We start from the raw sequence: 26521 nt of genomic DNA on the forward strand, positions 1-26521 counted from the left end.
GAGCAGATTCATCGTAGCAAATTGAATCTCACATCATGTATTAATATGTGTTTCCCATGTTCAGATAATCCTGAGGTCTCGTTTTAACCCTTTTTTAGGTGCAGAGAATGGGGGTGGTTAGAAGTCAAGATCTTGGGGCAAGGGAGCTGGATAGGAAACCTCAGGGTGTTAGTATTTTTTTTCTGACATGTAATCCACAGTCACAGACATTGTAGAATCTTTAATATTTTTTGTATTTTTACAGAAAAAAAAACTTACTTTGGCAAATGTGGCAAACATTTGAGTAATATGCAACCACTCAGTTTCCAAGTTGGTGTGAACACTTCAGATCAAATTCAGATCTTAATTGTAAAAGCCCAAATCTCTCTTTTGAGATCAAATCTCCTGCTTCCATCACAGGTCCATCTCTGTGTTATTTAACCCAACTCTTTAAACACCTCTTGCCACCACCAGCAGCCTCTGAGTGTTTGAGCCTTGTCCATTGTTGTGGTGTAGGAATGGTACTCCCCAACTTAGTACTCTCACTGAGATTCTCCAAACCACAAGCCACTCATCCACTCCCTCCTCCCTTTCCTCTGTGGCAGGCTGGAGAGGAGAATTGGAGGCATAAGAAGGAGAGATCATGAGTTGAGATAAGAACAATTTACTGGAAACAGTAATGAGATAAGAAAGGAAATAGTAACAGCAACAACATTAATAACAGTGTACAAGAAAGGTGAAGGATTCACATGTAATTGCTCAGAACCAGCATTATCCTACTGTTTCCTCTACCATGCTTGCTCAACCAAAAGGAACCCCTTCTCCCCAGAAGAAACTCCTTCCCCCTCCCCTGGCAATGGCATGAGGGGATATAGAATAACCCCCATGTCCTAGCCATGCCCCTCCTGGCTAGTGCAAAAATTAACCCAGTCCTGTCAAGAACAAGGGCATCCATCATCAGTTTGAAGAGTCACTGCTCAGTAATGTGAAGCATTTCCATCCTCCCTCCTAGCATCATGGCCTCAAGGATGTTATTTACATTATAAACTCCTTCAGGCAGTGACCCCTTGTTCCATATTTGCCTAGCATCTAGTAATCAGTCTATTATAGTGGGCCTTAGACATTACAGTGATTAAAATAATCTTCCTATAGCGTGTCTTACTTTTGTCCCACTGCAACCAGCACTGTGGATCTCATCTGGTTTTTCTCCACAGTAGAATTTAACCCACAATTGTTGGTTCCCCTGCTTTAAAATATTTAGGTCATTCATGGTGCTGTTATAGTCTTAATAAAAACAGTTCTGCCAAAAATGGCCAAAGGCAATGCCTTTAAATACAAACTAAGTGCTCTTCAAAGTGCAAAAAAATAATGCATGGACTCCTTGGGTTGCCTTCATTATCCTATGCTTCTTCCTAACAGAGGAAAGAACATGTGTTGAGAAACCAGAAAAATATTTATTTGATTCCAGTATTTCAGGGAGGTATCAGAGGGTCTATATCCACTATTTTAAATTGTGTGACAGTAGATTGCACCAGATAGCAACCAAGCTGTCTGCTTTTCAGCTAACCCCTTATCAAGGTGTCATTAAATTCTTCCCCACTTAAAATGCAAAATGCAAGTTTTCCAAAGAGAAAGAAGGCAGAGGGAAAAAAGAAGCAACATTGCAATGCAAGAAAATAAGCTTTAAGCAGCAGGAACTGTCTTTTGTATGGTCTGTCCTATAAGACCAATTACTTACAAGAATATCAGGTTGCAAGGAAATAAAACTTGACAATGCTGAAAACTTCCAGCAGTGGTAGACATTTAGATTTATCTTCGAAGTTTCCTCCTGAATAGGTTGATGTAAGGATATTATAAACAAGTTGTTTCTCTCTGCAGGGCCCTGACAATTGCATGAAGTGTGCCCATTTTATAGATGGCCCCCACTGTGTGAAATCCTGCCCAGCAGGGGTTCTGGGCGAGAATGACACCCTGGTCTGGAAATATGCCGATGGGAATAATGTTTGCCAGCTCTGCCATCCAAACTGTACCCGGGGGTGAGTAAAACCTGGGATTGAATGGTGACAGGGAAGAAAAGAAACAGGGAACCAGTTTGTCTCGAGCTCTTTCTCTTACTGATGGTCCCATGTCAAACCACTGAGAAGAACTAGCAGGGAGCAGGAGAGGTCAGGAGGACACAGTGTAAGCAGAGTGTGGCAAACTTTGTAAGTAGGAAAAAGTCAGTGCTACTTTGTCTTTATGCAGAAGGAAAAAAAATAGTTTAAGGGGCTTGAAACAGGCTTGTTTTATAACTTGAAAAGAGAATTTTATAGGACTCACCCACCAGTGATGCACCTTTTTTTTCCCACCTGGCTTGTCACTGTGTCCTCTGCTTTTGAGAGGAACATCAGTGACATCTGGTGGATGGTGGGTTGCCAGGGCCCATTTTTCTCTGCACCTTTCAACCTTCAGGAGGGAAATCCCAGTGGGGTAACACAGTGATTTTCTTTTTTCCCTTCTTTCCATATGCTAACACTTTTTCTGAGTTAAGGGCCTTGTGAGTATGGCTTTTTTAACAGACATCACAGTATATCAAATCTACACAAGCCATTTTTGTCCTTATTTGGAGACATGCTTTAACTGCATCTGTAATAAGGTGGGAATTGATCTGTTTAACCTACATCACAAGTAGTAGTGGTCTCCTCTCCTGATTTCCAACCTACAAAAGACATGGGATGCACAGGAAAAGGTTTTAGGGTTTGAGAGCTGGTTATGGGATTGTGATGCTTTCAAAGCAAAAAGCCAGCCCATGTTTGGTGTATTTTCCTTCACAGATCTCTGCTTTTTACCCTGTTGTCTGGTCCAAAATCCTTCCATAATATGCCCATAATAAGTGTTGCAAGAGAGGAGATGTAACATACTCAGATCAACCATCACATCATATATTAGCTAATCCAACTGCCAGTTCCCCACCTTCATGGAAAAAAGGAGATGAAGAGTGGAATCAGCAAGTAACAGCTCATTCTAGTGAAATTCAGTGCAGTGATTTTCAGACAATAATACCAGCCTGGTGGATTTGCCATGATTTACAGCAATGCCCCCTGCTTTTGCTGTAGTCACAGACAAGGGTTATCAGGGCTTCCCACTGCAAGCCTGAGAAGAAATTTTCTCAGTTGAAAAGGGGTCATAATAAGTTTGCTCTTTATTAATGACCTCAGTAGTCTCTACTGATATGAACTGGCCACAGTGGTCTGATATCGTCCTTCTAACTGGCCATGTGGAAATGCAGCTGATTACTGGAATAGTGTAATGAGTAACCACATCTGAACAAGGCGCTTTTTTTTTTTTTTTTTTTTTTTTTTTTCTTCACTATACGGCCTCAGTAGTGAGATCAAACACTAGACTCTAACGCAGATTTAGAGAACATAATTTGCCAGACAGGGATGTAAAACAAGCTATACAGTTTAAGTGGCTCTTAGTACACCAGCAAGTTCTCCAAGCAGAATTGATCAGATAATTCAGTCAATTCCTGCCTTGCTTTAGCAGTGGATAGGGGAACCACAGGAGTTAGGCAGGAGATGAGATTACAGTAAGAAGGCTTTTTTAAAATGAGGGCTACCCAACATATGTCTCAGTGTATTTGGCCCTGTGTTATTAAGGCAGAACATAAAAAGTAGTCTCAGTTTCATCTTTCACATGAAAGAGCTGGGCTGAGTTTGCATCAGTTACATTGTGAACATGCTCAGTAGCCCAATTCAAGTTGATGCCCAGATGTGGCAGATGAAATAGGCTGTATCCCTGATGGGCTCAAAGGGCTAGAAGGAGGTGGTGTTATAATATTTGCTATACAGATGGGACATCTGTGGCCATGGATGAGTAGGGAGCCAGTGTCAGGGTTATAATATGGGAACATGCAGTCAGGCACAGCATTGTCCCTCTGAAGGCAATCCATCAGCAATGCCATTTCTCTTCACGCCTTTCCCTCATTTTGCTGTGGGAATGGATCTGTTCAGCAGTGGGTGGAAAACATCTGTCTCACAAAGCTTTTGCATCCTTAGAAACCACAGTCTCAGCAATTCCTGCGTGACAAGAAGCAACTTCATTTCTGTCCCTGTCCAATTTCACAGCTAGAGCCCACAAAATCTTATCAGCATGATTAAGTGTGCTGACTTCAGCAGTCATGCAAGCAAGGGTTCCCAGGAACTCTCTCTGTTTTCCTTATTTGAAGAAGCTTCAAGTAAAAGACTTCTCTTCCCAGCTGACTTTTCTCACAAATTTCATTTTTTCGCCTTAGGTATGTGTAGTGGTCATACATTGCTTCTTTTGGAATGTCATGAAGAATCCCTTTGAGTCTCATTTTGTTTGCTGAGTCCATTTTTCAGCCTTCATTAGGAAATTGAATGAAAGCTGCTTTCTCCTGCTTAGCCCAATAGACCCCTTCTCTCCCGATTCTCCTGTATTCTCTTGGGGATTTTGTACACAAGCTTCCTTTTGCCCTGCCTCTAGTACAGCTGAGACTATATACTGTGGTAAAGAAAGCAATATCTCAGAAGTCCTGGAATTACCCCATACGTTCATCAATTAAAGACACTCACCATCTTAATTAATCTTGTCAATGTTGAAGGATTTGATTTTTCTTTGCCAGTGTCACAGAGTACAGGAACTAAACTCAGACACAGCAACTGGGGTGGATAAGCAAGGAGGAGAAGAGGCCACCCCTGTAGCCAATACCACTGGCTGGCACATCCTGCCTCCATCTACAGTTGCTATCAACACTCTGTGTCTCACCAGTCTCCAATTTAAATGCTAAGGGATTTTTAGGGGAGATGAGAAAGTGGCCAGGGGATCTGAGAGGGAAGGCTGCAGAAGCACAGCACAAATTCTATGCCTTTGTCACTCTTGGGAGGTTACTCAGAAAGAAAGGACAAAGTAAAATTTTTGTGAAGTTTAAAAAGATTTAAAAATTATTTTCCATTTATTTTATGATTGTGAAGTAACTTAGGCTGTTACAGTGTGAGTCCCCTCTGAAAGGCCATCAGTCATAACAACTTGACTGTATTACATCAAATTAGGAACTATAGGTCAAGGAGAAAGTTGGTAAGATCTTGATGGATTTAGGAAATTAATAGCTATGTTTGCACTGGGACAAGTAACATTTACATAGACGAGTAAAATGTGTAGTTCAGGATGAAGTAGTTTTCAGGAGCTGTACACAGAACTAATTTTCCAAAAGTAGAGAAATATATCAAAGACTACAACTGCTTTTATATTCATCTCATATATCCATAAGATCTTGAGTTGCTTCATAACATAAGGTCACATTTATCATTTTGGTTTCTGTAGCAGAAGAAAAATTACTCAAGAATGGAAAACATGATTGTTTAGATTCCATAAAATCTGGGTTACTTATGTAGGATGTCATCATAAAATTCCACATTAAGAAAGATAGTTATGTATAGTCTTGGAGGAATAATTCTTATGGGCTTTGTTTCTTCTCTGACTTGTGAAATTAATCAGAAAACCAAGTGGGATTTGAAAAGCACAGGCTGATCTCTCTATTTCTTCCCAAATACTTTTTTACTTTATCCTGTGAGACTTGATATTGATGGATTTGTGTAGGGAAAGGAAGGGGACTGATACAAATCTACAGTTTTCTTGCCACTTCTTTGATGTGTAAGAGAAGAACTGGTAAGTCATTCCTCAGACTGTAGCTATGATCCTCAGCCAGTTTTTTTGCTTTTGTTTGCTTTCTAACAAAAGCACACAGAGAACTTGCCATCTTGAAGTGGCATGGCAAACCAGAATTTTGAGGAAGAGATACTTTGAGGGACCGTAGTTATATTCTGAAATTAGGTGAGGTCTTCTAATTTCACAATCTTATCAAGAGCAGCTGCACATGCTTCGTTACGTTAGAAATCCATATCCAGGAGGTAGACCATGACTGGATGAGGTCTGGAGTCCTAGATCAGTTTTGCATTGAGCACCTGAAGAGAGAAGCCCCAAGGCAAGATCTGCCTCCTATGATGATAAGCTGGTGGCTCTACTCTGCACGTGCAGCTTCTCTGTGCTTAATTACACAACTGAGCCAACAAAGCAAGCTGTGTGCTGGTAGGAAAGCTAACAAGGCTGAGGACCCGGAATCCGGGAATTGGTATGCACAGCACTTCCAGCATGTCCAGGACTCCAGGATGCACATTCTTGCATGGGAGCCCAGTGAACTTACAAGACCTTCCAGATGCTGGGTCTTGGAGCACTGTGTTGGCCCAGAAACAAGGCAAATACACAAGAGAAGATCCAAGTAATGAAAACAAACAAACAAACTAACTAAAACCCAATAAAATTGGTAGTTGCTTCACCTCTTCCTTCCCCAGACCAAGTTATGAGAGAAAATCTGCAACTCTACCTGGCATTTTGAATTTTTTCTGGTTCCTTCTCTTAGTGAGAGGGATTCAAGAGCAGTTTTCCTGGCATGGGCTCACTCCTTACCCCCTACTTGACCTCCTCTGGAATTGTTTTGGGATGATCCATTTTCTTTAAGTCAGCGCAGGGAGCGGATACCACAAACTGGACTTTACTCCTTCCTGTGCTCTGTTTTCCAGAAGTGATGTCACCCTCTCAGTAATGCTCTCCTTCCTCAGTAGACACCACAAAGACCACAATTCCCATGAAGAGCATACATCTCATAGCCCAGCAGCACCTGGGGAATGCACTGTGCCTCTCACACTCATTAGACCATCAAGTGAATGCAGTCACTGTGTTTTCATCTGTGTTTTTTTTTTGCACTGTGCTGCCAAAATTTTGAGCATTTTCAGCTCAAATGGAGGGTGAATGGCTTGCTAGTAGAGTTCCTGACTCTCCAGATAATGATTGTACCTGTTTACATTACCAGTAACATAAGACTTTGGATTCTAAAGGAAAAATACCATGGACACATGCCAACAAACTGTAGCCTGAGAGAGTGCTTTCAAATCCCATTTTTTGATGGAAGTCTGTATATCTGCTACCCAAGTTTTCCACTGCAATAGAAAGTGTGGAAATTGAAATCTTTACCTTATCAGGAAACAAGGATTATGCAGGAGGGTCTGCAATGACATGTTTCCACATGCATTTCTGCCCATGTAGGAGGAGGAGGCTACTTCTGTCCTCCTCCACAGTCAGCCCTGGGCTCTGCACAGAGACAGGGAATCCATGAATTTTGTGTATCTATGTCCTCCCCCACTTCTACCATGTGCTAAAACGTTGCTTTAAAACATTCTTTAAACTAAGCATGCAGCATAGCTATTTCTCTAGATAAAAGATTTTGGAGCAAAGTTGTTGACTGATACTTAATGGAGCGTATGACTATTATAAATTCCTATGTTAACACTTGGACTGCTCTGAAACACAAACTTTCAAATCAGTAGCACTCCTCTCAGTTGGAATTACAGAAGTATGTAGGCCAGAGCTACTGTGTTTGTAACATTCATTTGTTTTTACAGGTGCAAAGGACCAGGTCTTGAAGGCTGTCCAAATGGGTGAGTATTTCATATGCTACAATTAATGGCAGAGCTGGAAAGAATGTGTGTGTGTGTTTTTACATTTCCACACTGGACACTGCAAGGCTGGGACTAAAGTCTTCAGGAGTTTACACAGAAGTGACAGATTGGAGTAGGTTTAGAGCTATAAAAATGGTTTAAAGAATTGAGAAATATTGGTACTGGGACAAGATTTAAATCTTGTTCTGCCCATATTTTTTGTCAAGATGAGACCAGGGATCTGTTACTGAAGAATAAAAGGAGGAGATGGAAAAAGAAAGGATTAAGGGCAGAGAGAGATATGTTCAGGACTGATATAGTTGCCTGTGTTACAGGACATTCAAAGATGCAGAGGGTCTGTGATCTGTACATCTCCAAATACTGTGTGCCCAGATGGATGCTCATTCATCACACTCAGACTGGATCTTATATCACACTGTTTGGCTTCATGATGTGCTCGAGGTCATGCAACAAGCAAACAGTCCTCTCTGACTGAGAGAGAGGGATTTAGTTTCTGGCCACAAAGTCATGCTATGGCAAGATAAATTCAGCCTAGAAGTACTGTTAAAAAGTGACTGCGTTTAATAGTAGTCCCTGGGGCAACTTAAAAAATGCTGGGAAGAATCTCTAAGGACAGACCAAAAAACAACTTAGGAAAACAGGTTTTTCTTTTCAACTTAAATTTGCAATTACTCAGGCTCTAATAAAGAGGCAGCAATTTTGTGTATGGTGAGGAAGGTACGCAATACCTTGCTTCAGACATTTTTACTTCTAAGAAAGACAGATGATCTGACCTTCACTGTGACCCTGACAGCATCCTTCCCCCAACCACTAATAGTGGGAGAAGATGCCAGCTGCATTGCTGATATCATAACTGAATATGCCTTTCTGAGAGGCCTTCTCTCCACATGCTTCACTCTGATCACACGAGGGCAGCCCACAGCTGGCACACACAGGCAGCACAGATTTGATGCTCATGTGCTTGGTGGGTTTGTCAGAGGGAGGGGAAATCCCCTTGCTTAAGCTGTGGGGATCAGTTCCAATTGTGTTGAAGGGAAGAATGAAGACTTGTGGTTTAAGCCCAAATGGAAATTAAGCACCACTTTGAACAGATTACTGGATGAAGGACTTAAAAATACATGTGCCCAAGAAGTCTGAAATGTCAGATAGGCCTATGTGAGTGTCCAGAATCTGTGTTGGATCAAAACATAAGGCTTCCTGCAACCTCTCTAGGCTTTCTTTAAAATGAAACACCTAAGAATTCTTTTCTCTTTCTGCCTCCCCTTCTGTGCTGCAGCTCCAAGATCCCGTCCATCGCAGCCGGTGTTGTTGGAGGGCTCCTGTGCCTGGTGGTGGTGGGGCTGGGCATCGGTCTGTACCTGCGCAGACGCCACATTGTCAGGAAGCGCACCCTGCGCCGGCTGCTGCAGGAGAGGGAGGTGAGCACTGCCAGCACCCCTGCTTCATCTGGGGCGCTGGGTGTCCTCCTCCTTGTGTCAGAGGATTAAAGCACACACATCTGCCTTGTAACTGAGCAGTCCCTTGGGATGGGACATGCAGCGGCTGCCACGCTGCTCAAGAAAGGAGCAGCATGCACCTAACACCATCTCAGTCTCAAATCTGATCCCTCTGCATATAATTTGCAAAATATTTAAGAGATTTGGATGCCTCGATCCCAAGGAAAGTCATTAAGATTGTCTGATCAGAAAAAACTACACCTTCAGGTTGAGGTGCAATGTGTTTGCTGAGCCATACTACCTTCCTGTTTAGACCTTCAGCCTCAAATCGTGTCACAAGCCTTGAGGCTCCTGTGGCAGCTTGGGGTGCTTTTGAAAATTTTACCCCCTTGATCAGGTGTGTGCCTGATCCTGTGGGAAAAAAAAAGAGAGGAGAGAAAGGAATTGAGGAAGTGTTTGTGTCTTGTCTTTAGTTTGTTTTTAGCACAAAAAGCCCACAAAGCCATCAAAATGAATGGTTCACTCTCTTGAGCATGAAGAAGGTTTCTGCACTGCTTTTTTGGTTTTTGAATGGCTTTGTGTGCCTTGCAGCATCACACTCTGGATACCTCATATACAGCAAGACTCCAAATCCTGGGTGGAAGCTGCTCTTTTGTGGTTAGCCCTCTTCTCTTTCTAGTCCAGTTCTAGTAAATTAGCCAATTGTTTTTAACATTGTGCTAAAATCCCAGTTGCAGCTTCTTTCTATATTTCTGTACTTGCCAGCTTTGCAGAGTCAGCTGCTAATACCCAAGAAAAAAAAAAAAAAAAAAAAAAAAAAAAAAAAAAAAAAAAACAACAACAACAACAACAAAAAAAAAAAAAACAAGCCCCCTCACCAAGCTGGCTTGTTTTTCATTGCACTATGAAACTATATTTTACATACTGCTGTATTCTGCAGTTGTGACAGTAGAGTTCAATTTGTGCTCAGCTCATATTGTACCCTCTGGACTCCTCAAAATAAGGATATTTCATCACAACAGAGAGACTGCTGGTCCTCTAAAATCAGATTGAATCTGGCTAAATATGGTTTTATTAGAAGAAAAAAGCAAAAGGAAAAACACTAAGGAAAAAGCTGGCTTACGCATCATAAAAGCATTAGATATCTTTGGAAGGCATTAGCACTGTTTGCAATTAGGCTGAGATAAATTTTTGAAAAAATCCACAGGCAATTCAATATCTCTTTTTTTTTTGAGGAAAGAATCACTGTCAGAGTTTCAGTTGCTGCTTGTACACTGTCAGGTCTGGGGGAACCACCAGTACCATGGGAATTTTATTAAAAAATTAAACAAGAGCAGACATGAAAGGTGATTCTCGCCCATTATTTTAAACATTTTAATAATTTATTCACAAGTTCAAAACAAAAATAATCTCCCTTAGCATCTGTGGTAATTACATTATTTTTCATGCCTTGTGTTTCAAGGCTTTGAAGTCATAGCCTCCATTTGAGAAGAGGTATTCCTTCATTCTCCTTCAAAATGGCAGTTGCCACTGTGTGCTTCATTTTTGGAGCAGGTATTTATTCCTGCAAGTCAGAGCAGGGCTATTCTCCTGAAAACTTCAGATGGAATCAAATGTTCATTATTTTAAACAAAGGATTTATTTGCTTCCACAAAGTGTTCAACCTTCCAGACTGTATAACTTTCTAACATCATCTTCTCTCTGCACCAGCTTGTTGAACCACTGACACCCAGCGGGGAGGCACCAAACCAGGCTCATCTGAGAATTTTAAAGGAAACAGAATTTAAAAAGGTCAAAGTTTTAGGCTCTGGAGCTTTTGGCACTGTTTATAAGGTAAGATCACCATGTTTCTATTCCCCTTTTCATCCTTTTTCCTCTTGCAGAAGCCACCTAAACAAAGCAAGAACTGGGAACTTCAATCATTGTGTAGATTTTTTTTTTAACTAGATTTTACAGCATGTATGTATCTATATAAGGGTAGAGAGATTACTCAGTCATCATTACTTTTTTAGAAACTGGGTAACAGGAAAAGATTTATGTAAAACATTGCCAAAGCCATACTGCTGAACCTGGAGAACAAAGATCTTGACTTAAAAATTACCACAAATACACCCCATTGTAAATATTAAGAAGAAAAATAAATGCACTTTGGTTAACTCAGTGCAAAGCCATTTTTCTGTGTCATCTGGGATCTTCTTATAATTTTCATTCATTCTTCCATTAGAACTGATTCAGATGTGTGAAAGTAGCTGCACACCTTCAGTTGTGTAGATTCTCAAGTTATTTTTTCTCTTGGTGTTTGTTTATCCTTTGTGCTTTCTTCATCAAGTTCCATTTTTTGTGTTCCTCCTTTTACTCAGGATATGTGTTTTAGACTTTTCCATTAACTGTAGGTTCCTATATTTCTTTATAAAGCTCTATATTCTGAATCAGGCTTCCAGCTATGATTAGGAACTTTCAGGGACACAAAAAGATGTGCACCTGCACTGCTGGGGATTTCAGCAGTATGTCCTCAGAGTGCCACACTGCTGACCTGCCACCCAAATGGCCTCCTGACACTATAGATGTAGAGCACTGCACCAGTGGGACATAGATTTCCCTGCCACTGCATGTGTATAGGAGGGGATTATTTGTACAGTATAGTTGCCATCTGGATTTTAATGAGAAAAGGCTAATTATTTTCGTCCCATGATTTATAGATTCGAAGTGGCAAGGTTTTGCACATGCAATACATGCACATGGCTGTGATGCTCTAGTTATATTTCCATCCACAAAAGTTGCTCTTTATGCATCTCTTGGGCTGTTTGCACTGGCATAGTAATGAACATGTTTTTTTCAAGAAAGTATGGTAGAGGTGACTGAAAAAGAAGTACCACCCCATTAAGATGAATTTGGTAATACCCACAAGACACTTTTTTTGCATATTTTTGTTCTCTGCCATGTCTTTCCATTGCTCAGAATATTTAAGTCTACTCAAAAGATGAAAAATATATATGCAACTGTGAGAAATAACCTGTTAGGTATGAGACTGAATAACCCTTTGTACTTTTTTTTGGTAGGGACTTTGGATCCCAGAAGGAGAGAAGGTTAAAATTCCTGTTGCTATTAAGGAGTTGAGAGAGGCTACATCACCAAAAGCCAACAAGGAAATACTTGATGTGAGTTTTCATGTTTGTTTTCTTAAGTTGTCAGTGGTCTGTGGATTTTCTTCTCTAACAACTAGAGGGGTTTCAGGATTTTGTGATTTTGCATCTTAAACTCAATTCTCCATCTAGAAGTTCTGCACTTTGCAGCACAGTCTGTGAAGTGCTTTTGTGTCTCTCATGAAACCCAAATACAGAATTCATACTTGTATAAAATGGGGATAGCACCTAAGGAGTGGTCAGGACCATACATTTGCAACTAATTCTTTTTTCTTTATTCTGGTATTTCAGACTTTAAGCCATAGCATTCATTGTCATTATGGTGGTACAACTAAGCCAAATAACAACCTAATGATTTATGAGTCCTGCAGATTGTCATATGCAAGTTGCTTGATTAAATAGGATTAAATTAACTATAAATCCAAAACAAAATTTAAACATCCCAGCTGTCTGATTTCTCTGCCATAGAATTATCTATCCTTCTCTGCAAGAAATTATCTCAGCTTCTGAAAGAAGCTTGGGATTTTTATTTTATTGTTTGGATATAGCTCATCCCTTCAGAATACAGGAGAAAAGGCTGTGGAACACTGATTTAGGAGTTCGTAAACATTTGAGTTTACAATGAGTGAGCCAGAGTTCTAAATACAAAGTTTCCTGAACCTGGAATTGATGAAAATCTTAACTAGATCCAAAGCCACGGAATATGCAGCACCAAGGATATATAAATAATCCAGTTTTGGCCACCAAATGACAACTCAGGTAGGAAGGTTCATCTCAGATGGTTGAGGCTGGTGAAGATCTTAACAAAAAGCCCATCCTTGTAATGCAAAGTCTCGGGATAAATCTCTATTTACAAACCACCACTTGTGCCTCTGATGATAATAAAGCTCACTGGATTTTTCAAGTCACCCTGAATAAATAGTGTCATTCCAATATATTACTCTGCTTCAACAGATTGTGTGTTATACACCATATGATTTGATAGGTGTATTGCAGCTGTGCAGAAGAATAGGTGGTCCATCCACATAGCAATATCCATTCTGGTTTTAGTTTAGTTAGACTCCAGAAAAGTCTTGGCCCTTCCCCAGGTCCCTACCTATGTGACTCTCATTGCTGCCCCTCACTGGCCTGTGATCCCTCCCTTCACTGGCATTCCCTGCATTGGGGAGCTGGCAGAGATGCTGCTCAGCTGCCTGCCCTGACCTCTGTCCCACATTTTGCTCTTCGGAATGATAAGGAGCATAACACAGTGTTCACAAAGGATGCTTTGGACTTTATTGCATTAAATTCCTGAAGGCATGTATCCTGAAGGAAGGGTTAATCAACAAGCCTATAATAAATACTTCATCCTTCCGTCAGCAGATCAAGATCACTGGACAGGGCAGCAGGCGCAGGGACTGTGTGCTCTTCAGTGGTATCAAAGTGCTTTCTCTTCTAAAAGAAATTTCTGTAGCAAATCCCCACATTATCTTTTCTTTTGAATTAGAAGGCTTAACGAGAAGCTCTTGCTTTTTCAATCCTGTTAATTTTTAGATAATTTGGTTGGTGTAACTGTATTTCAGAACTAAATTTAAAAAACCACAAAACTAGTGAAAGAATTCAAAGGGGGGACTCCAAAAGCGCTTTTCAAAACAGATTTTTGCTATGTAACAAATTTTCCAAGGTCACTGGTACCTCAAAGATAATAAGGTCTAATTAAAGATGATTTGCCCTACAGAATCACACTAGGTATAGAACAAGCACAGCAGCTTTAGCTCTTATAATCCAGGCAAGCTCTGGCTGACTTTATTAGGGTAGGGTTAATTCAGATGGTTGTTGTTAAATACCAAGCATACTTGGAGCAGGTCAGAGCGCACCCGAAGAGATTTCCAAGATAAACAGTTGAAACAAAGACCCACTTTAATGTCTTGGGCTACTTAGAAGGACCCACAACCACACAATAGCTCTGTTCTGCTTTCTGCAAGGAGGAGGCGGTGGCCTATTTTCCTCTGCAGTATCAAATGGAAGAGGCGGTGTCAACACTTGGACGCTCTGGGGAAGCTGTGTGGCCCAAATGCCCACCGCGCTCCCGCAGCGTCCCAGTGCTCAGCTCCCGGGTCAGCCCTGCGCGGGATGCAACCCAGATGGGCAGTGAGAACAGCTCCCACTCTGCAGTCTTCCCCCCACCCTGCCCTGCCAAAATGAATACAATGTGGATCTTAATCCCAGCAGGAAGCAAGGCATCCTTCACCATTACAATGGCTCAGTTCGGAAGCATAGGAAAATTAAGTTGTTTTGATCTCTGCTTTTGTCTGAGAATTGGAGAACAAATTTGCAAGAACCTCTGAAAAATGATGCCACAAATACATACAAACTGAACAGCACATTGTGTTCCTGCTTTATCTTTCCTTGAGCTAGCCCACACAGTCAGTGCTAGCCATGGCAGAGGGATGTTTTTCAATGGTGCTGTAGGTTGACAAGTTCTTACCAATTCTAGTGGAGATCCCATTTAACCTGTTTGCCTGGAGGACATTTTTTTCCTGAGGGCTCCAAAACAAGGATACTAAATGCAGAGCTAGTACCTCAAAAGAGGCTGCATTACATCATGATTTGCTTAGGTTGGCACATTAGGCAACAACACAGACACCCGAAAATATTGCTTAAGAATTGAGGTTGCTTATTTCTTGAACGTCATTGCCTTAATAACTTTGTTTAATAATAGTTCTCACCAGCTATGGAGCTATGTGACATCTGTGGAACGCTTGCTAGATGATGAGTAAAGTGCTATGGTATTTATTTTCTTAAGCTCTTAGAAAGAGCAGATTTGCTCTTGCCCTTGCACCATTCATGTCTTCACTATGATTTTAGGCTTTGAGGGACTGCTAACCTGAATTGCCAAGGGGTGATTAGTAGGTGTTACTCCAGATGCTGAATCAAAATGCTGACCTGCTCACTGAATGGAAAAAATTCCATTCATTTCCCCTTGTGTTGCTTTTCAGTCAAATCAATTTTAGAATATCTAAAAGTGACATACTGTGAAGCAGACACAAAGTTAGTTAAAGAAACCAAACAACTGCAGCTCTAATTTTTTCCCCAACCGGAATCCATTCTTTGAGCTGGCACTTGACAATGAATTTGAGTATAAATATAGATATCAAATTTCAATCTGTAATTAGTGTTTGCACACAAAAACCATGGGATCAGGAATTTTTGCCCCATGACCATGTTAAATAATGTATTTGAACCAGCCTCTGAAGGGGTCTTTCCCTTCCCACAGAGGAACAAAAGAAGAGGAGGCATCTTGGATGTTGTAGATAGATACCTAAAGCTACACAGGGTGTACCAACATTTGAGAAAAGAGTTTTTCACATATTTGTGAAACTAAACCCCAAAATTCCAGTTGACTGAAGGGTCTCTAATGCTGTAATGCTTGCTACCCACATTCCAGGTACCTTCCTAGTATCAGTTACATTGTTATATAAGTCTAAAACAGCTTTTCCAATTGAGGACACTATTTTCACTGTTGTTACTTAAAGACAAGCATTCAAGCTTCTAAAGTGGTGAACTGATTATTAATCTGTTTGGTTTGACATGGACTGAAGAATAATATGGTCAAGAAGAACGTGATCTCTTAAAGAATGAGACTGTCAGTCATGTTCTAGATGAACAACTTTGACTTTCTGGGTTAGTGCCAGCCTTGACAGGGGGCAGAATTCTCAAAAATACTGATTTTCAGTCAGTTTCATTAAAAGGTCTCTGGGAAAAACCATATGACACATGCTCACAAAATGTGTTGCCCTTGCAATTAGGTGCTCAAAATGATGAAATCCCATGAACTTCCAGCTGGTGTTCAATTTATTAATTCCTCCTTGGTCTGTAAGTTTTAATCTCCCAGGATTTTATGTCCAGTGTTTGCTGGTGTACAGTAGTGAGAGACTAGCTCTTCTGTGGCATCTTAGTGATGATTTGGTGTTCAAAATCTGGACATTGCACTGAACGGAAAATAGTCGGTCCACAGAGTGGGAAATATGTGTATTTTGTATATGATATGAGACACAGAGTTTACATATAGTATTTTAGCAACTTCTTGGATGACCAGCTTATTTTAAACTGCTTCCAAATATTCATGTCATGCCAGAGTGTTTCAGATTTCTTTTTTTTTTTGCCTTTTTTCTCAGGAAGCTTATGTGATGGCTAGTGTTGACAATCCTCATGTGTGTCGCTTGTTGGGAATCTGTTTGACTTCAACCGTTCAGCTGATCACACAGCTGATGCCTTACGGCTGCCTCCTGGATTACATCCGAGAGCACAAGGACAATATCGGCTCTCAGTACCTCCTCAACTGGTGTGTGCAGATTGCAAAGGTAAGCAGACCAGAACTCCAGATCAGCTAAAACTCAGAGATCTGACAACGTGTAATGTGTTTATTTAATTACGCATCTCTGCAAATCTTTCTGTTTTACCACCTGGATCCTACATATCTTATACATGGCAGTAAGCAGATACTTTTTCTTGAACAATTTACTATTTTCATGCTGATGAACTAACCTTAACTATTCTTCAAAATGCTTCTAGGCAGGCACCATAATATTATCACCTAGACATTTATGTCCCAAACTGAACACTCAGTATTGAAATGATAATGTGATGCAAATGTGATGCAGCACAGGTGGCAGGGAAGGCAGTAGAATTTATCAATGCTCATAGCAAAATGCTGCTTCCATCAGTGGATTTCTTAGGGCTATGTCACAGGACAGTGATGTTGAATACATCTTCCTGTGTGCCTTGGAGAGTTTGATGCTGAAATCTCTGAGGCCGGGGATCAAAACTACTGACTACTGAATACCAGCTCTGTCCTTGCTCATGCTGGCTTTCACCAAAAGGCATTCAGGCACCCCAGAGCTATTCTGTAATTCATAGGTGCTGAGCTAGGGTCTGTAATCTAACTGCAATGGCCATAAAAGACTCATTATCACACTTGCTACTGTTTGCCAAAGAGCAGCAAAGGAACTGTAATGCAACACAGCCTCTAACCCTTAGCAGCAATATGCTGTATTTGGATGATGGTTAGCCATTTGCAAGCATGGAAGAATGAAGCAAAAACCAGCAAAAAAATAACTGCAGTTTTTTGGAGATTCATCATATGAGATGGCAGTTGTCCACACAGCATGGTTGCTTTAATGCTGTTTATTTCAGGAATGCTGGTCTGCAGGATAACCACACACTTAAAAACTTACTAGTCCCTCGAGGCCTTGTATACACCCCAGGCTTGCCCAGCTGTAGTTTGCTTTCAGGAAACATGCTGAGGACCTCAGAAATGTATCCACCAAATGTCTACAGAGCACATTTTTCATCTCAGTGTGTGTATTTTTTTTACATTGCACTCCACAACAAGTGAAATCTAATTTATGTGTCCACCTGGGATGTGAGTTGCAATTTTTTGTGACTTTTTGTGACTCTTTTGCTTTTTTGTTTAAAATCAATTACTGCTCTGTCCTGGTTTCAGTCTCTTTGGAGGATGAGCTGGAGGCCATATTTCCCTCCTCCTCCTTCTTCTTCTTCTTCATTTTTAAGGTGGCAAAATGTATCCCCAAATGGGTCCTTGGGGCATTGCTTGCCCGAAAGGTTGCCATTCACAATTGTTTGCTTTCCTTTGATTTTTTCATGGCAGTTCAACATTTGCCCACAGCAACTTCTACCCTCGCCAGCAATGCCTGACCTTCAACATACTCCTTTGTGCTGTTCCATACTGAAGTTTTCTTCAAAGCACTCATAAATCTTATGTACAGCTTTTTCCCACCAATGTGTTGCTACTGTGATAAAGTTATGCCAGATTTTTGAACGTTCTCTGACTCTTTAAAAATTTACTTATGAGTGGAAAAAAAGATTGAAACAAATACATGTCTGGTAACTAACCAGCAGGAGGCAAGTTCCCTGGGAAGCTTATTTTTGTTACTGTTTTCACAGCTTTGAAATAAGTTTTCTTTGCATCTTTTACAAACATTATCTTTTCCTGAGGTATGGAGTCCTCTCTTCCAGGCAAGATGTTATGACAGAGCATAAACACTCCATGTGCAGAAACACTGTGAAGGAACTCTTTGAACAGAATGGTCTCATGCTTAGTGATGAAAAATGGATTAAACTCCAGGCCTGCACACAATTAAAGATCTGCTGAATTTTCTAAATGGGCAGTTCAACATCTTCAGTGTATGGTTATGCATGTGCAGGAGTCTTCAGCCATCAGCGCCTTAAACAGCTTAGTGTGACACTGATATTCTGCCTTTCAGCAGCTCTGAGTCTTATTAGCCTCTGCAGCAAGTCAACTTCAGCAGGAAATTTTTGTCCTACTGGGGCTAGATTATGGAATTATTATTTTTTTTGAGATAGTCTGTTTTCTGTCAGCAGCTCAGAAGTTTTTGTTTCAAGAGCTCTGCTTGCTAAAGATCTATTTGTGTGATTCAGTGTACGCTCGTAGTGGCACCGTGCCAGTTTGTTTGGGTGGTTTGTTTTGGCAACATTAGCAGTGCATGGGTGAAGTTCTGCTGAGGGACTTGGGAGGAGGATTTGATGGTGGTCCAGCTTAGAAGTGGGCTTAGGAAGCGGGTGGAGGATGGAAGGCAATTATTCCCTCCAGTCCTCTGCCATCACATCAACATCATCATTTTGGTGCTAACTTTGTAGGTTAAAAGTAATTTTTTATCAATTCTCTTCATAAAAATACAAGTGCATAAGCTACCACCAGCAGAAATGTATGGACTGGGAATAATAGTAGGTTTTGAAAAAGATACTGCAAAAAACTTGGAAATCATGAACTTTTTGGTTCCAGGTACCAAGAGACTGATGTTGAGGGAAAGGGGAGTAATCTCTGTGGTCAGAAACACAGCTGTTAAATTTATGCTTTAGAAGTCAAACTAACACAGTTAGTTACATTCTTCCTTGAGAGGCAGTCACACCAAAAAAGCACATATGCTATGGCAAATCCAGCCTAATCATGGGAGGCAGTGAAACTGGAAGAACTTGTCTTTTTCAAAGAGGACTGGAAAATGGATGCAACTCTGAGTTCAGACTTAAAATTACATTTTTTCCCCCCTCCTGTTTACCTTTGCAGTGGACTGCCTAATTGTTAGCAGGGAGAAGGCAGAGTACACTGCCTGTAATAAAACACAGTATGAGCAACTTTGAATGATTGTCTCAATGCTCTCTGTAGCACTGGTGTGTGTACTTAATGTCAGGGGATAGTTAAACTCTGTACTGTGCTCTCCTGAAGTCGCTGGGTTTGCACTACTGCTGCCGAAGGACTTTGTCCCTTTATTTTTAAGTTCCATCCTGATACTGTATTTCTTGAACTAAGTCCCAAAGGAACTACATCCCCTGCTGCTATCCACTATACCCACTACTGCCTCTTTTCCCTTCATCACTCCACCAGTGCCTGGACCCTCAAGAAGGTTCCTGGAGGGTAACAGTAACAGTGCAAGCACTCATCCTCGCCCTGCAATAAACATCATGTAAATGGAGAGTGCAGGTGGCATAACTTGCCACATGTCCATGGTGGTGTCTGTAGTTACCACAAAGCAGGTGAGGTTTGGTGATTTGTGTGTCGGAGCTCCGAGTGCACGAGGCCTCACTAACAGAGTGTTACATTGCAGGGAATGAACTATCTGGAGGAACGGCGCCTGGTACACCGTGACCTTGCTGCCAGGAACGTCCTTGTTAAGACTCCTCAACATGTGAAAATCACGGACTTTGGGCTGGCAAAGCTGCTCGGTGCAGACGAGAAGGAATACCATGCTGAGGGAGGCAAGGTAAAGCACACTGCAGAATGAACTACTGCGCATTTGCCCGAGTTTGTGCTTGCACACAATCCTCAAACAAAGGGAGCAGGGGGGGGGGAAAGAGTGTGTTTTTCAAAGCTCTCAGCTGCCATCTCAGCATGCTCCCTTTGTAGCCTGTGGAACTCCTCTGAAATCCGCCAAAGCAGCATCAGGCCAGTGGGACTGCAGTGGGAGCAGAGGTAGTAGAGCAGCAAATGCTTTTGAAATTCCCACCCAGAATGTCTGGGAAAATTCATCAGTTTAGCCAACACCAATAAGACTGTGCAGTTTATAAAGAGAAAGGGAATGTTGTATATTCATAGCAGGAGAAAGACCTGTCAGACTTGGTTCAACAGCTTTCGTGCTGTACTATGTGCTGATGTAAGGAATGTGTCCTGCTGAGAAATTAAAGAGAAGCTGCTTGAAAATATTGCAGAGGCCATAAATAGAAACCATATGAGAGTAGATCAGTCATGTAGCCTAAGATTGGATTTATGTCCTGTTCTGATAGAAGGCTAAAAAGTAGTTATTTGATTGTTGAAAATATTGTAAAACTGTTTAGTAAAAGATATTTCTGATATACGTAGTATTCCACACATTTCCAAGTTCTTTGTTATGTGTGAAAATAAAAAAGGGGAACTCAGAAGTTGCCTGTTCTACTATTCAGATAGTTGTGTTGGATATTTTTGGGTTTTTCCTTCTGCAACCAAGCTATTGATTTACACACCACCTGGTGGTAAATATCCCTGATGAATTTTGGGTCAGCCTCTTAAGGATTCTTTGTGAATTTTCCTAGGTTCCTATTAAATGGATGGCATTGGAGTCAATTTTGCACCGGATTTACACTCATCAAAGTGACGTCTGGAGTTATGGTGAGTTTAAAAGCAGTTACAATTATTGCAGATGCGATGGAAAATGTCAGGATTTGCTGGTGACTCTAAATGGTGACTCTAAACTGACCTTTTTACTTTGTATTGTGAGAAGTACAAGAGATCACATATATAAACACAGTACCCAAATCACCTATTCAACAAAATAAAATCCCTATGAAACTGCATGTGAGTGAGGTGTAAGATGTTTCACAGAATATGCTTTGGGTAATGAGTCCGCCCCTGAAAGGGGCTACAGGGACTCTAGTCTATTTGCTGAAGTTCTGTTAAAGTTTTTCTTCAGCAGCTTCATGCGAAATATAATGGCACTGGCAATGGAGCTGCATAACTTGGAGGACTTAAAATCACTGGCCACACTATCAGTCAGTGTCAATCAGTGTAACTCTGCTGAGGCCTAAAATGCTTATGCTGTCCTGGTATTGAGAGGACAATGCTAAAAGGGAAGCAGTATGATAAACTCCTGAGAGAATTTATTTTGTATTTAATATAGTTCTTAAAGTCAGCTTGAAAGAAAGGAGCAGAAAGGAAACTTTTCAAAGCAACCTATTGCAAAATTTCCCCCCCCATGGGCTCTTATATTCCTGGAAAATATTTAATGCAGATGGTCAGATCCAGTGTCCTTTTTGAAATAGTACAGCCTCTGGTCTTCTTAATCCATTTATGTATTTTGGCATCCAAAATCTTGTTTTGTATCCTAAGCTACTAGACAATCACAACAGCTACATCACAAGAGTCCATGGTATGTCAGCAAATGACGCTTAGGCAGCTGGTTTACACGTCTTTCAAAAACTGCTTTTGCTCGTCTCCAGAGAGATTGTTTTCAAACAAAAAGACGACTTCCATTTTTAAAACCACTTGCTGTGTTGGAGTTGGGAGACAGTAACCTGCATTTCCCTTCTGTGGGGTCAGGAAATTTGTGGAATGTTCAACACTAATATATTAGCTGAGATTTAAAAAAAAAAAAAGGATAAAAGCAAAACCTTAAATGGAAGCAGGATGATTTCAAACTGTTATATTAATTTCTCTATAAAATCATGGCAGAAAATGCTTTCTCTGATTGCAGTTCTGGCAAAACAGTGCTTCCAGGAGACCCCTCTCTGCTCGCCACCTCTCCACACCCAGGCTGAGCAGTCCAGCTCCTGACAGTCTCTTTCATGATCTTCTCTTCCCACCCTACAGGTGTGACAGTTTGGGAGCTGATGACATTTGGGTCCAAGCCATATGAAGGGATCCCTGCCAGTGAGATCTCCTCTGTCCTGGAGAAGGGCGAGCGTTTGCCACAGCCCCCCATCTGTACCATCGACGTGTACATGATCATGGTCAAATGTGAGTTCACACTTGGGGTTGTGGTTGCTCATCTAAGCTGAATAAGTAACTCAGTTGCACTTTATGCTGCATTCCTGGTAATGGCACAGAAATAGGGTTGTGTGAAAAGAGTGGTGACACCAGAGTGTGTTCCCACACCTTGAGCTTTACCTAGGAGCACGGGATATGGTTTCATGAGTCACTCATTCAACCAACTAATTTTTTCACCGTTCACACCCTGACTGATATTGTCAATTATTTTATATGGTCAGGCAGTATAAATTAGCATGACACCAACCACTTTGCTTGATACTCTGATTTTGTATGTCTAGGAAATAAAATGAACACTGCCTTCTCCTCCAAGCTCCCTCTCAGTTCGGTAATGTGCTTCCCACTGCAATCACACAAGTGGATTATTACTAAAGGAGTGTCGGGAGAGCAGGCACCATCATAATGTCAGATACACATGAGGATTGAGATCCTTTTCAAATTTCTTCCTCATTTTTGGCTGGTCCCTTTTTGGCATGCAGCTGTTGCAGTATGGTAGCTCAAAACCAGAGGGTTTCTGAACCACTTTTTAGCCAGTTTAGGGCACATCAAAGGGCTTCTGAACCCCAAACCCCCTTTCCATCTATATCATCTACAAAATGTCAGATTATTATCTGGCTCCCTGCACATCTTTAGGCCATGACTGCCACATCCCTGCTCACTCCTGTGAGGATGTGATAAGCAGCCCACTAGGTGGCATTTAAGACCGTCTCACTGGAGCAATATGTACCTGTTCCTCAAACAGGAGCCACGCTAGCATGAACACTCTGTAGTGCAGCACTTCTGGGGAATCCTAGAGCACCCACATATTGCTGTGGTGGGACAAGCACCACACAAGGTGAGCCTGATCCTGTGCTCAGCAGGGCAACCAGAACTGCATCCAGAAGTGTGCACCTAACCTGGGAAGAGCCCAGGCCCCAAAGCAATGTGCTAGAAATTTCTTCTCAGAGATTCTGAGCCCTACTGACACCTCAGCCCCCGTCTTTCCTTAGGGTCAGTCCAGATGTAGAAAGGAGGCATTTTGCCAGGCACCTAATCCAGTACCTATTACTTTTAAAACACAGCCAATGGACTGTCCCCATCTTTTCCGTGCCATTACACTGAATTTAAATGCAAGAGTGTGAGGATCTGGGGTCTGAGCCTTCCTGCCAGGACAGGACTCAGCTGCACATCTTTTGCTGCTCTGGTGACTTCATGCTTGCAGGCTACAGTGCAGACCCTATTGAAGCTGTGCCATTTTATCAGAAGGAATTCAGAAAGTATATAGTATAAGTCTTTTATAATCAGAAAGTATAAGCTGAAATGTTCAAAGTTACTGCAAAATAATTACTAATGTTTTAATTTAAAACCTAGCATTTAAGTATAGGCAACTTAGGGGTAAAGTCAGAAACAGTAGATTCTACTCCTGCAAGAACAGTGAACTCCCAAACACTCCAGTTTGTCTAATAGCAAGAAGCATTTCTTTTTGAATTAGTGGGGAATCATATTTCTAGCGCAGTAAAAAGTCACTGGAAATGATGAAATTTTGTCTAATGCAGATGTCTTTGTCTAATGCAGATTTCAGAAGGCATATTACCACTTCATTTTTCCATTAATATAGATATGCTGTTTCTTTTGAGTTCCTCTAGACCCACTAAGCTTGACCTTTATTATTTTTAATTTTAAACACAAGAGTCTTTAGATGAGCTCATCTGTTAGTTGATTACAGAAAATGTGGGTTCCCTAACTAATATCACATGTAAAACCTCCAGTATCTGTATTTGAAATCTCTTCTAGCATTGATCCAAACTAAGCTGTAAGGACTTACTTTTGTTGAAGTCAGTTTACTAATTAAATACAGCTTAGTTGCAGTAATCTTTCAATATGTCTCCAGTGAGAATGTTTTGAATTTTAGAAGACATCTGGTACACAGGGAGGCCTCTGCTGTAGGCTTCCCAGGATTTCATGAAGGACTCTGGTGACTGTCAGATGGTCAAATCCTGGTACCTCAGCAGGCACCCACTGGTGTCAGTTTGCTTCCTCTCCTTCAAGAGCTTTTTTCAAAGTAAACTAATTGGGATTATCCCTCAGTTGGGACCTGCCTGCCCACGTGGAGATAGGCCAGCAGGAAAGGAGACAGACTCAGCCTGAAGCTTTTCCAGCACGGAGCTTTATTTCTGTCTTCCCAAAACTGCCAAGATCTGCATTTTGAATGCTGAAATTCACACCTGTGGCTGGTGAATTAACTTTTTATGGTGGTCTCTTAGGCTCCTTTCTTTGTTCCATGCATGGAACTGCTTTTTTGCTGTTATATTTTATTTTAAACTCTGTGTTTGATCACCAAAACAATTTTGTTTGTGCATTACTTTTCCTGCAGGCTGGATGATCGATGCAGACAGCCGTCCCAAGTTTCGTGAGCTGATAGCTGAATTCTCAAAAATGGCCCGTGACCCTCCACGCTATCTTGTTATACAGGTACTAACCAGAGTGATGGGAAGACGTCTGAAAGGCATTTCATCTGAGGCCCAAAGGAACTAGTAATGCATATGAGAACATATGATATGCATAACTGAAGGCCAGATTTATTGTTGTTTTCCAGGGTTTAACACATTCAGCTAGAGCCACAAAAAAAATGTTAAGAATGATCACTATTTTCTTAGTAGTAGTCTCAGTCTAGGACCAGGAACAGTCCGTACTTTAGTCATGAAAGGAGAGCAGAGCTTGATCCTCTTCAAAATGCAGTTATTTTACAGCAGCACAGACTGAAATTGCAGGCCTAAGTTCCCCTAAACTCTGAGTAAATTTGGTTAAAAACACAGATCTGTGTCTGGGCCATTTACTTAAGCATTGGCCTCGCCTTGTGTGTCCCTTCCAACTCAGAATATTCTGTGAATCAAGATTTTATGTCCTGTGCCTCTTCTTAAATTACTTTGTCTCAGAGAGAAGGGGAGAATGAGGGTTTGAAAGGAGTCTGCAAGTCTTGTCTCATGCTGACTTTTTTAACAGGGAGATGATAGGATGCACCTGCCCAGCCCTACGGACTCCAAGTTTTATCGCACCTTGATGGAGGAGGAGGACATGGAAGATATAGTGGATGCGGATGAGTACCTCGTGCCACACCAGGGCTTTTTCAACAGCCCTTCGACATCTCGCACTCCTCTCTTGAGTTCATTGGTATGAAAATTTTCCACTGTGGAAACATGACATGAAATTTTATGAGTGAACTGCTTCTCATAATGTCTGTATTTTCTTTCTCTGTCTTTTAAGAGTGCAACCAGCAACAACTCTGCTACAACCTGCATTGACAGGAACGGGGTAAGTAGAATGACCTTTAGTAAGGGAGTAACTACTCCTATGTGGATCAGCTTCTACAAATCAGTCCCTTTAATACTGTTCTTCTCTACTTTCATCCTAGCAGGGACACCCTGTGCGAGAAGACAGCTTTGTCCAGAGGTACAGCTCAGACCCAACAGGTGCTTTCTTGGAAGACAGCATAGATGATAGCTTCCTACCAGCGCCAGGTGAGTTCCTCTCCTGTTTTTCCATCCCATGGCTACTCATTCACAAGCTATTTCCTTGCAAATATAATAATTTTCCTTCCTTTTCTGTAGAAATTAAGCAATTCAAATGCTTTTTACCCATTCGCCTCAGTAAATGGGAGTGGAAAAGTGTGCACATACCATTTTCCTAGCCTTTATCTATCTGCTTCTGACCATTTCACGTTTCAGTTCCCTCAGGAGCCAGATTCCTTATGTTAGCCATGTGTACTATCTAGACAAGGAGTTTGTGTGTGTGGTTATATGTTTAAAGCTTTCTACTTTACAAAGTAGCATCTAAAACTTTGGGTTCATTTTTTTACCATTTCAACAACATAAAGAGCTTTATGGCTGTTTCATTGCTTTCAGAAGTTAATCCACAGAAGGCAGTTCATGGTTTCACGTGGACTTACAGTGTAGGCGGCCAGAGAGAGAGCCAGTGAGCACTGAGGGAGATGGGGCTGGATAATGCAGTGATGATGCTTTGTGTCCTTAAAAAATCCCAACCAACTGTTCCAAGAATATACCATAGCTGAAAAGGGTGAAAGGCCCTGTGAGGAATAGCATTGACGTGAAATGTAGAGTCACTGTTACTGCCAGTCCTGTATTTTCTAGGCATTTTCCTCATCTCTAAACATTTTTTCCAGGGAAACAGCTTCTGGCAGCTAACCTCCCAAACTGCCATTTCAGAGCACTATCTAGGACACAGCCACCCACACATCACTAAAATCAGCAGTAGCTATCTCACTGTCTCATGGTCCAAGCCATCTTTCTGCTGGTTGGCAAACAAAATTCTTGAAGGTTAACCTTCAGGGCAGCATGTTTAGTGCCCCAGAGTGGCAGTCCCTGCCTTTGGCTCTTTTCCACTCCGGGAAGTTCAGAGACGAGCCATGTGCGAAGA

General features: G+C 41.3%; 1 protein-coding gene across 5 annotated transcripts in view; it reads left to right on the plus strand.

Annotated features, from left to right (window-relative positions):
• EGFR (epidermal growth factor receptor) overlaps nt 1–26521 on the plus strand; it is a gene marked incomplete at both ends in the record, with an annotated part of 150427 nt that overhangs the window by 123421 nt on the left and 485 nt on the right. For 4 of the 5 annotated variants that reach the window (XM_083876660.1, XM_083876657.1, XM_083876659.1 and 1 more), the window contains 13 exons: nt 1858–2015; nt 7437–7472; nt 8770–8911; nt 10640–10762; nt 11989–12087; nt 16230–16415; nt 19698–19853; nt 20659–20734; nt 21932–22078; nt 24462–24559; nt 25091–25258; nt 25352–25399; nt 25500–25605. In XM_083876660.1, coding sequence (XP_083732786.1) covers nt 1858–2015; nt 7437–7472; nt 8770–8911; nt 10640–10762; nt 11989–12087; nt 16230–16415; nt 19698–19853; nt 20659–20734; nt 21932–22078; nt 24462–24559; nt 25091–25258; nt 25352–25399; nt 25500–25605 — 1543 coding nt within the window. The remainder of the gene's footprint in view (nt 1–1857; nt 2016–7436; nt 7473–8769; nt 8912–10639; nt 10763–11988; nt 12088–16229; nt 16416–19697; nt 19854–20658; nt 20735–21931; nt 22079–24461; nt 24560–25090; nt 25259–25351; nt 25400–25499; nt 25606–26521) is intronic. The other variant, XM_083876658.1, reaches the window with a different exon arrangement.

The sequence above is a fragment of the Zosterops lateralis genome (assembly GCF_965231275.1).
Source record: "Zosterops lateralis genome assembly, chromosome: 1".
Classification (NCBI taxonomy): Eukaryota; Metazoa; Chordata; class Aves; order Passeriformes; family Zosteropidae; genus Zosterops; species Zosterops lateralis.